General features: G+C 36.3%; 1 protein-coding gene across 8 annotated transcripts in view; it reads left to right on the top strand.

Moving 5' to 3' along the window:
* Nucleotides 1–12,451, top strand: part of TBC1D5 (TBC1 domain family member 5) — a 567,676-nt gene that overhangs the window by 301,605 nt on the left and 253,620 nt on the right. For all 8 annotated transcript variants that reach the window (XM_078072157.1, XM_078072131.1, XM_078072109.1 and 5 more), the window contains one exon: nt 11,326–11,434. In XM_078072157.1, the coding sequence (XP_077928283.1) occupies nt 11,326–11,434 (109 nt within the window). The remainder of the gene's footprint in view (nt 1–11,325; nt 11,435–12,451) is intronic.

The following is a 12,451-nucleotide window of genomic DNA, read 5'->3' as shown; positions in this document are numbered from 1 at the left end:
GGACCCTGGGATCATGACCTGAGCCGAAGGCAGACGCTTAACGACTGAGCCACCCAGGCACCCCCCTGTAATCCTATTTTTAAAAATTTCTTTCTAATCCAGAGCTTTCACAAGTGTTTTTGTGACATTTGTTTATATATATAAAATTTATATATAATATTATATATAAAATTTATAGATAAATTTATAGATAAATTTTATATATATAAATAATATGGTTATATATATATTTGGTTATATATATTTGGTTCAAGAGAGCTAACAAATCTTCATTCTGCAAATCTTTATTGTACACCCATTATAGGCAACCCAGTGTGCTAAACCTCCAAGACCCAAAGACAAATAAAACACTGCCCACTTATCATCTAGAAGGGGAGACAGACATGGAAGCAACTAATGTAGATGATGACCAGTGTTATAATGGGGGCATTTTACTAAGATCTAGAGGAATACCAGTTGGGGTAGTTAAAATTGAGGGGTTGGGGAATGGTGGTTACAGGGAAGGTATATCTGCTGGACATTCTAGAGGGACAAGACTTTTCTATGAGGTGAACAATATGAGTAAAGGTAGTCTTCATTTTCTACTATCTAACAATGCATTCTTTTTTTCTTTTTTTTATTGGCACTATTAAAATGGTTAGATTCGATTGGCCTTACATTTGTTAGTGACAAAATTATGCCCTTAGTTATGAAAGACAACTAAAGTGGCCCCTACAATATGAATATTTACATATATCTGTTTCATTCTGTTGACACTGTTACTTTGCATAAACTAGTATTTTGATAGTATTAAAGTTTTAGATTTTAGTATATCATAGGTGTTTGATATATTAAAATCCATGATCAAAAAATTTAACTGGGAGTTGAAAATGAGAATCTTTAAATCACAAAATTAAATGAAATAGTTGATAATGATACAATTGAGAATGAGTATTATGTGCTTAGAAATATGGGAAAAATCAATAAAGCAGCTATGGAATAAAAAATAGCCTGCTAATGAGAGAATATTTGAAATTTAAAAGAAGTCCTAGTATCATCTGAACATATGGACATAGTTTTCATTTCATGATTATAGATGCAATGTTCTGAGATAGATATAGTAGTTTAGCTGGTTGACATATTTCAAGGATTTTCAAAGATTAAATTTCAAGCTATTTGTTCAGATTAGAAAAGTAATTCAGATGAGAAGCCCAAGTCTCTGAACCCATTTGAAGCAAAACAGGATTGTTGAACACTTATCTCTTAACTCTCATTCCAGTTTTTTAATGTGCTTCTAGATCTTAAAAGTTGTCTTGAGCAGCAGAGCTCTACTGTCACTGAACCAGGCACAGACCGAGTAACTACTCTTGTTTGCTTGCCCCTTCCGACCTGACCACCTGGCCAAACCCAGGGCCTGCTTCTCTCTTTTAATATTCCAATTATGTAGGTTGAACAGGGACTATTTTTTTTTTTTTTTCTACTTGAGAGATCTCGAAGAGGGTCGAGGGAGTGGGATAAATAAAGCCAGAGTGGTCTGATTGGCGTTTTTAACACTGCTCCCATCCCTGTTTTTCCCACTGTCACCTGGACTGTTTTTTTTTGTTTTTTTTTTTAAGATTTTATTTATTTATTTGACAGAGAGAGACACAGCGAGAGAGGGAACACAAGCACAGGGAGTGGGAGAGGGAGAAGCAGGCTTCCCGCCGAGCAGGGAGCCCCATGCGGGGCTCGATCCCGGGACCCTGGGATCATGACCTGAGCCGAAGGCAGACGCTTAACGACTGAGCCACCCAGGCGCCCCTTGTCACCTGGACTGTTGATGGGTCCTAGAGAAGGAACCCCATTTTCCTGCCTCTATATGTCTAGGTGCCATTCCTAATCATAATATTTTATTTTATTTTTATTTATTTTTTTAAAAGATTTTATTTATTTGAGAGAGAGAGAGCATGAGCCGGGGGAGGGGATGGTGGACCAGAGGGAGAGGGAGAATCAGGCTCCCCGTTGAGCAGAGAGCCCGACGCAGGACTCAATCCCAGGACCCTGAGATCATGACCTGATCCGAAGGTAGATGCTTAACTGACTGAGCCACCCAGGCGCCCCTGTATTTTAAAAAGCTCTGTAGAAGCAAAGGAAAAAAAAGCTCTATAGAAAAATGAGAATTTTCTTGTGCTAGTTTTCAATTTTATAGTAGCATTCCATGTGACAGCTTTATGGAAACATCTCTTTGGTTCATATAAGGGTATCTGTGGTCATATAATTAAAATTTTTGTGGCATCCATTTGGGAGTATCTGAATTATTGAGCATATGGGTAACAGGATAAAAAAAGAACAAAGGGCCTTTTATAAAGTCAGGACTAGATTTGAGTTCTCTTGAAGTAGGTGAACTTTCAGGTAACATAAAATTTCATCAGTGGAGAATACTTCTGCCTAAGACAGGACTTTTATGAAATATATTTTAATTTGGACAAGGAGGTCATGAGAAAATGGTTCATCTTCTGTGATGCAGAACAACTGTTTTAAAAAAATTAGTAATAAAAATACTACTCCCACTGGTGTTCTAGCCTACACAGGAAACACAGTGCAGACTCAAATTAGGTCTCCACACCCTGATTCCTTCATTTTAGTGTCTTCTCCCAACCCTTTATCCCCTACCCTCTATATCCAGTATTCAGAAAAGGGATTTTTCCTTTTTTTCTTTGAGATAGAGTAGGCAGTTAAGGAAAGACCCCAGAGGGGGATACACATGCATTCTCCCCTATGACCCTAGCCAACAGTAACATATAACTTCATTATGATACATGTACATTGTGGTTTTGATCCCCTCCCTGCAGGGAGAAGGCTGCCATGACAGTTCCAACAAGGACCATATAGAACCAAACCCTGCCCCCCTCCCCTATTTCCCCACCGGTAGGAGGAGTCCCTTAGATGAGTGGAAGCAGCCTCGGAGACCACCCTAGCTATGACCCATAACCTATGCAAGCATAGAAAGGAAAGACGAAGACCTGAGCCCTGATGCAGTTGCCACCTCTGGGCCTGTCCCCTTCTCCCAGCTTGGGAGGCTACTTTCACTTTAACTGCTAGTGAAGGCTTGCTTAAGAGTTTGGCTCTGAATTCTTCCTTGGCCTTGGGGGGAATGGGATTGGCTGCTGACATTTGGATATACAGTGACATATCGGTTATTTACAGGTCAAGTTTCTAATAGCTTCAACCAGCTAGAATATAACCAGAAACTTAGGAGGAAAATATTAGAAAAGATGAAATGTTTGCTTATTAAAATATGTTTAGGCACAGGAGAGCCCTTCCAGTCCTTATTCCCACAGTCTTATTTCACATTTTTCTTAAATTAGAAAAGATTCTGATAATTTATGATGTTGAAATAGGCTAGAATGTATGGCAGTTTAAAGTCTAGTTTGTTGTCTTTATTTTAAAAAAGACACACTGAGCAAGTGACAGAGTGGTGGAGATTTAGGATTTTTAAAAGCTAATGTATAATCATTATACAAATTGGTAGCCAGTAGCCTGAAAATGATAGTCATGAGAAAAATGTCACTAAAAACAGAATGGAAAACTCCAAAAGCAAAGCAATGTGGAGTTATTTAATGTAGTGGCAATTAGCCATAATGTTCCAAATGTATATCACATCTGGACAAAAATTTCTTTATGGCTTAGTAATATTTTGATACTCTCAACATTTTTGTGTTGCAAAAAAAAAAATCACTTATATAGCATACATTGGTCATTCATTATGCTAGGTATATGAGGTATTCAAGCCTGGGATTTTTTTATAGTAGTGAGTTTTTTTCTTTTAAATTATAAATGAGTGAGATTTTCTGGTGGCCCTTGGATGAGGATATTTCCTTACCTTTTCAGAGGCCCATGTGAAATTATTTTCCTAGGTACATTAATCCAAACAAATTATAAAGTACATAATGTCCGTATTGACTTAAAGTTTATCACATGATCCTTTTGTCTTCATTTAAAATTTTCATGTCCTGGATCTTTGAGCCAGTCTAATACTGAGTATGGTCATATTAGGTTCATGATTCAGCTCTTGGGTCTGGTTCTTGCCAGCATTGATTATTTTTGGTCACTTACAGATGCATCACTTCATCACTAAAGATTTGCTTCCCTAACTTTTATGTGTATATAAGAAGAGCGAGGTGGGAGGAAGCAAGGGGCAGAGGGTGGTGGTAGAGACAGAGAAACCTAGACAGAGAGAGGCAACCAGATAGAGATAAAAAAGAAAAAATATCTATTATATCTATATATGATCTTATTAGTAGCACCATTCATTTAGAATTAATTATATACTATGTTACATCTCTTAACGAAACTATCTTGACTTTTTAACTAGTTGTACTGTTTAACTTTTAAAGTGTATCTGTCTTCTTTCCCCAGTAACACTGTATGTGATATATATCATTTGTATATTTATATCTCTTGAAACTTTTTTATAGTTGTTACTTTAAAATTCAAATGTATCTATGAATGGTTTATTATCCTTAAAACATTTGAGTTTTGGTGTTCAATATAGGAACCATTAGTGACATGAGTCTATTTAAATTTAGGTTTAAATTAATTGAATTATATAGTTCTTCACATGTATATTAGGTATGTCAGCATCAGACTGTAAAGTGTGGCACCAGATATGGGTAAGCTACAACATTAGGATTAATCATATTTCCATTGATTTTTAAGTTAGATGTTCCTTGTTCTATTTGAATGGTATTTTTAAAATCATTTCTTGAAGATGGCATAAAAGTGTATACTCCTTTACTTGGAATATTGGATTTATGGTACAGTCCTTTCATTAGTAGAAATCTTTCACTAATATATTTCTATACAGATTTAAAGAAGAAATATATAGTTCTTCACATGTGATTAATGATTACCATATTGAACAGTCAGATACAGAATATTTCTGTTATCTCGAAAAGTTCTGTCGGGTAGTGCTGATCTACAAATTATCAAATGAATGATGGATTCAGTTATAATCCATTCAGATCTTTTTAAGAGAAAGTATTATTTGAAGCATACATGTATTTCTATGTGTGTAATACCCTATAAATCAACCCAGTCTTGAAAAACATGGTTTATGAGATTAGATTGACTTTGAATTAGGACATCAGATTCTGCTAAATAAATGTCTGTTTCTAAATTACTGCAGAATAATTTGTTCTCAATTCTTTAAGCATTTACTTCATAGTATTGTTTACATTGTAGACTGTGGCAAATTCTTTATCACATAGAAAGTTAGATATCAAGTTCATGCTAGTTTCAGAAATAGCAAGGCAAATGTAGTGCAGTGGGGATGTGAAGAAGGTGGGTGAGGTCTGCAGGAAGGTGCCTCAAAGAAATAATTCTATAAGAAACATCAGTTAAGTGTGGAATATCAAATATATTCATTTCAGATGACTTCATAGAGATAGTTTGATATAGGATCCTTTTCTCACCTCATTTCTAAATGCTGAATCTTTGATTAGTAGTATAATGACATTTCTTATATACTTAATATTTTATAACCTTGTGATACAGCTTTTTTGATTCCTTTTCTAAAGGCATGTTTATTGACTTTACCTACTTAATATGACCTTGAATTTAGAAGCTCTTAAACATTATATTTTGAAGAGAATGATACATTTTTTTTTAAAGAATATTATACCTGACAGTCCAAAACTATTGCTAACTCAGTGTTTTGTGTCCTCGTGGACATTGAGGTGGAAGTTCAGAATTTCTCAATTCAGAGTTAAATCCAAACCCAAATCAAAATATCATCATAAATTAATTTTAAGAAACCTCCATACAGTGAACTGTTTGTTGCCTTTGTTTCAATGGAGCCTCATCAGATGAGAATATATTTCACCTAGACATAGAAAGAAATCCATTTTAAGCTTGTAAGTAATTGTGCATTCTGTTTTTATATTCATTTATATATGTATAAGTGATATGCCCTGATGTTTCATTATGGAGAAAAAAAAGCTTTAAATAAAAGTAAGTTTTTTAAAAATTCCTGATACAGGAAGCAAAAAAGCCAGTACAGTTTCTAATTGCCTTTTAGAGTCTCTGAGTTCCCTCATTACCTGTGATTTAAGCTAAAAATGAGGTAATTATAGATAACATCAGTGTTTATCTGGTTGATCTTGGCACCTGCAGTCCTAATGTTGTAGCTTACCCATATCTGGTGCCACACTTTACAGTCTGATGCTGACATACCTAATTTACACTTCTCATATTTCCATTGATTTTTAAGTTAGATGTTCCTTGTTCTATTTGAATGGTATTTTTAAAATCATTTCTTGAAGATGGCATAAAAGTGTATACTCCTTTACTTGGAATATTGGATTTATGGTACAGTCCTTTCATTAGTAGAAATCTTTCACTAATATATTTCTATACAGATTTAAAATTTATTATGTCCTTTTACCTATATATTTGGTAAAGCAGGTATGGTCACTAATATGGCAATTTTTTTCAAATATTGGCATGCACTTCAGGATCATAAAATTGTATAAACCTTTTTGCATCAGATTCAGTTTTCTTACCTTGTGCTTTCCACTGTCAAATATTCTACGCATCTAACTCTGATCTTATTTTGCATAAAGATCACCTTTATTTTGCCCTGGCCTTTAGTACTACTATTTCTAGTCAAATCTCAAAAAACAAGATGATCAAGGGCTAGCTGACCTTGTAAACTACAGGATCATCTCTGCAGATCTCCTTCACCATACCACCCCCTTACCATACCTCCCTCTTTGATCTTCCTTCTCTGTGACCTGTTCAACTTCCCCCTGGTGATAATCCATTCTCCATTCCCCTCATTCTTTATCAGTGAAAACCAGACTTAGCTCCTCTTAACCAAGTATTGAAGATCCTGAGTACTAGACTGTATGTAGTCTCTGAATTGTTTTCAGTAACTGTAGTCATTTGGGTTTTTTCAGTTAGCCCCATAAAGACATTGCTGCCTGCCCAGCTGGTGCCTGAAAATGGGGGTAGAAATCATCCTATAAAATATACAGTATAAAATTATTTTCTCTAGTGTGTCATCATTTGGGGCAATTCAGAAATTTTCTAGTCCAGAACTGCCACATAATCAAGTAACTTATGCATTATTTAGGTTACAAAAGTAATTAAACAATTATATTTAGAAGGTGCTAACTAGTTTTATACTAATTTTATGTGCGTATCTTAGGAAATACTACATTAAAATATATAATTAGAAAGAGATCTTGCGATCATCAGCCGTATTTATTCACTGCGTATTCTAGTTGATTGCCATGTCAAAAAAAAATAAAAAACAAACAAACAAAAAAACCCCACCAAAACCCAAAAGCATTGCCAAGTGGATTAGCTACCTAAATAGGTATTCTTGGAGGGGAGACCTCAATTGCTGCTGCAGAAGTTGATTTCATTTACTGAGAAATGACTGCAACACTCATGGCCAACATTTTTAATCAGTCACAGTGTTCTTTTCTGAGGAGCACATGGTAGCCTCAGAATCCTTTTTCACACAGTGCTTCCAAGGCAGCCACTACCAATCCGTTAACACTGGCCTGAGAAATAAACCAGTTTCTCTGCCTTTCTCTGCCTTTCCCTGTGTAGATGCTGGTTGTTTTTAGGGACCCAGTGTCTGCAAGGCATAGTGGTTACCACTAGATGGCACTAGTGCTTTGTCAAGAGAGTCCTTAAGGGCCAGGTGTCTCTCTCATCTGTTCTATTTGAGGCGTTTACACACCTAAGTACCCCAGGTTGTTTTTAACACTCACAGCAGCTGTTGACTTACTTTCTCAGTCCAGCGTCCAACTGGTGAAAACTTATCCCTGTACCCGTGGACTTGATGTTCAAAAACTAGAAATCTAAGGAAGAAAATATAAGGTCATATTCTTGTCTTACCTTGTTGCCAGAGGCCATTTTTGTCCTTTGATGTCTGCAATACCGTGTTTCCCTTTTAGTGCTGCTTCCAGGAAGATGCTTCTCCTAATTCTTTTTTTTTCTCTTAGTCAATTTTTATGAGTCTTAGTTTCCTCATTGGTAAAGAGGGGTTAAAAATACACATCCTAGGAGAGTTGTTGTAAAGGTTAAAAGTGATTTACTTAAAATATTGTATTTTTAAATATATATGGATTTTTTATTTTTTATTTATTTATTTTTTTAAGATTGTATTTATTTGACAGAGAGAGACACAGCAAGAGAGGGAACACAAGCAGGGGGAGTGGCAGAGGGAGAAGCAGGCTTTCCGCCGAGCAGGGAGCCCAATGAGGGGCTACATCCCAGGACCCTGGGATCATGACCTGAGCTGAAGGCAGACGCTTAACGACTGAGCCACCCAGGCACCCGTGGATTTTTTTTTAGCATTTTAATGGCATCATTGCCAGATTTGGGCTGTTACGGGCACACTATTTACTTTTTTTAAATATAAGACAAAGTTTAGGAACTACCTTTTCTTTATTTTTGTTAAGCTGAAAAATTCCACCACTGACTCGTCAATAACTTAGTATTCTTTGCCCATGTCCTGATCTGAGTTCAGGCGTAGGTCCCCATTTGTATTTATGATTGTAAAAAACTTTTATTTGGGTTCAGCTCCCCTCAGAGGGCTAAACTGTTCAACACTTTGTCCTCTGTGGAGACTCTTGAAGCTCTGACAGCCCAGCTCTTAGGGTAACATTTGAGTGCGTATGGTGCTGCTATTATTTTCTACACTCAGTTTTTATTTTTAGGTATAAAACTAGTTCTCCCTTCTCTGTACTGCCAGGGTGCTTTGCCTTCACCAGATTATTATTGGTTTACAGATCCATCTACCTTAACTTCATGCTTTCTCTAATCTTTCTATGTGCTAAGCACATGGTAGGCACGGTCACTCGTGTTTACTCCGTATCACTGTTCATTAATGAAGCACGAGGCCCTAGGAGAGCAAGACAATGAATTATCTGTGGCCTTCGTGTTTCTCTGTTGTTACAGAGCTCTTCATCAGTTTGAGGCGTTAAGCCTTAATTGGAACTCTAAGTACCCTGAATAAATTGAGATGATTGTGAATTCCAAAGATAATGTTTCCATTTCACATGCCCCAGTCTCCTGTTCTCTCTACCGACACCGTAATCAAGGCCCAGGGTCTTACTTAAGCTAACAAATAATTATCCTTCATTTCATAAGTAGTATGTAACTTGACCTTAAAAGGCTGCGTAACTTGACAAGATGGCAATGAATCTAGCCACCAGCTGTGTCTACCTTCACACTGTCCTGGTCCCTGTGAATAGGAGCTGATTTTGGAAGAGACTTGGGGAGTCCTTGCCTCACACTTCCCTCTCTTATCTGGAATGTATCGGTGATTTCAGGCCATGGAACTGCATGGTCTTGCACAAATTTTGATTCCTTTTGGGTTCTGAATCCATTTAAAATCTGCAGTTTTTGCTTGCAGACCACAAGCTATTTAGACATACTTAACATTTTCTGAGATGTACTCATTGCTTATCTCATCTTTGAGTACTGCTAAAACTGGATAAAAACAAAACCTGAATATGAGATGTGGATAATATATGTGAGATTGTTGGGAAATGGATAATGTATTTAAAATATTATGGGTAATACAAATGGACTAATGTGATTTTAAAAAAAAGAACATTTCTTTGAGCTTGGAGCGGCTAAGAATTACTTAAGCATGAAAACAGTGGAAAGAGCATCAGGAGAAAATGTTAGATTTAAATTAATACACAAATTAAAAAGCTTTACTGTGTTGAAAACCAAGGTATTGGGTTAAAAAGTATATGTGTATGGCAGACAAAGGTGTGGTGTTTTTAATGTATTAAAAACTCCTCCTTTGGACCAATAATACGGCACACTAAAATAAAAGCAATATTATAATTATTATTAACAATAATGCTAATTTTAAAAAAGAAATAAAATGACTCAAGCATGAAAATTTTTCACTTTCACTAAGGATACAAATGCAAATTAAAATAAAAAGTGTTATTTTCTGTTATGAATGGAGTGTTGGGAGTAAAATTTTCATGGAGCGGTGGTAGGAACGTATTTCTTTGGTATGGAGCCAGAGTGCTTGTCTCATTTGGCATACTTAGCCACTAGCCCCTCCTGGCAGAAGGCTTGTGGGTCAATGCTACAGGGCTGAGCTGGAAGTCCTCCTGCTTGTGGCAGTCAGGAATGTGCCATGGCCTGCATCACTCTTCTGGAAAACTCTGTGGAGAAGATACTCCACAGTCAGGTGTTGTAGCTGTAGGCGTGCAGTTGGTTGCATTACTGGCCCTGAGATAGCATAGTGAGCAGGCTGTCCTTTCTCAAAACGAATCAGGTCTGGCCAGTGACAACTGCATGTGTATATCGGAGGACGGTTGAGGGTTTTAAAGGCTTTCTTTTGAGGAAGTCTCTCTGAAGAGATTGCCGGGATTTCAGCCTTGATGATAAGTTTTAAATTATAAGTTTACTGTGGTATTATGAAATCTGAGAGAAATTTCATAAAGCTGTGCTCAGTAACCTCAACTGTTGACAAATGATTCTTGATGTTTAGTTTGGTACAAGATGCAGGGAATATAGGTCTACTTCCTTTATTCAAACTCAGTAAATGGTTTGGGACAATTAATTTCCAATTGTTTCCCAGTAGAGCAGATTTACTTGTATATTAATGAGGCACAGGTGTTAGGCCCCTGGTGTCTGCGCGCCTGGGAGGCATATTTCAGTTGTTTATCTGCTCAGCCATAGGTACTGCAAGGTACTCAAGCTTGCCTTTAACAGTTTTTACAGTGAGGCTTTTTAATTTTTTGATGTTTTTTTCAAATTTGCCTGCACCTGTTAAAATTTTAAAACTGATCATGTAGAAAGAAGTTGCAGAGATTTCAATAGGAAATAGCACTAAAAGTTAAAGTAGTCTTCTATTATATTTAACACCCCAGCCTGACACTAAAGAGCAATGGGTTCATTTAAACAGATATTTCATGTGAGAAGCCAATATAATCAACGGTACCCTTTTTGTTGTGTATTTTTGGACCAGGTATGTCTTTGTCAATGGCTAAAGCAGTCATGTATTTATATTAATATTCATTTTTTTTCTTGTTTCACTGAACTGCACTACCAACATTTTAGAGGAAATGGAATAGCCTCCATAGACATTATGAATTTCAGTAGCTGGCATAATTACAGCGATCTACATATTCATTAAATCTACAGAAGAACTGTGTCCAAAAAGACAGCCATGTGTTCAGAAACAGTACACAACTAAATATATACGTTTTAAAAGTTGCATTTCTTAGACTTTATTTAAAATTAATTTCCTGTTAGCACTCCTCTCCAAGCAGAGAATTTTAACAAAAGGATCCCTATGCTTTGGTTTCTTGCGTATAGGAAAGAATGGGAAGAACTATTTGTAAACAACAATTACTTGGCAACAATAAGGCAGAAGGGGATTAATGGGCAGCTGAGAAGCAGCAGGTTCCGCAGCATTTGCTGGAAGGTAAGAAGAAAATATTTATTTACAGTTTGTGGTTGCAGTATATCAACACATTACCTGATGCCCTGGGAGATTACCCATGCAGGGGATCACTGAATTTTCCAGGAGACTTCACTCTCGATTTTTTGGCCATCCAAGTTTATCTTTCATAGGACATTTACTAATAAGGTTGAACCACCTTAGTCCCGAGTAACTGGTGATGGTAAAGGAGTCATTTGAAATAGCTGTTCTTTCATCTCATTTGATGGAGCAGAATTCAAAGCAACACCTTTACATCCCCCAGAGGCTTCTGCAGAAATCCTTGAAGCTGGGCAGGAGCAGAGTGGGATTTACTTCCAGCTTCCCATTGTATCAAGTGCAGCCATTTAGTCACCCCTCTTTTTGATTCAGAAACAGCAGATGGAAAAGATTTTTCAATTTTTTTTTTTTTTTTTACTGGAAACATAAAGTGAAGGGCAGCAGGAAAGAGAAGTGGAAGAAAATTAGGTCAGTCTCCTAAGAGAAAGGGCCATTGATTACCAAAACTAGTGATAATCTGCAGTTATCTTTTTTTGATTGCCTGGAAATATTGTCCCTTTTTGTTCTCTCAAAATGAATTAATTGAGGTTTAGACTTATTTCTGAAATGACTCCTGTTGAAAGTTTTTTAGGTTTTATCTGCATAAACTGAGCATACAGAGTCTGTGAAAGTAAAGACAGTAAGAAACACATGATGCATTAGACAGTTTTAGATTTAATAATTTAAATTTAATAATTAAAATACGTTTTTCTTCTGTTAGATGCAGGCAGTAAAGGCAGGGGACCTGCTGCTAGAATATTTGTATACAAATATTTGTGCCCCACCCCCCATTCCTTGTTGTTTAACTTTTAGTATCCTTCATTTGCTAAAAATAAACTCAAATCCAGATTTATTTTAATGTATTAAACTAAATGAAATAAAATTTGTCTTTTTAAGAATGCTTGTTATTTTCATAAGCTGGTTGCCAGTTGTAAATTACATTTCTGCCTTAAAAGGAATGAC

Source organism: Halichoerus grypus, chromosome 1, assembly GCF_964656455.1.
Source record: "Halichoerus grypus chromosome 1, mHalGry1.hap1.1, whole genome shotgun sequence".
NCBI lineage: Eukaryota > Metazoa > Chordata > Mammalia > Carnivora > Phocidae > Halichoerus > Halichoerus grypus.
This window is presented reverse-complemented; position numbering and strand designations above follow the sequence as displayed.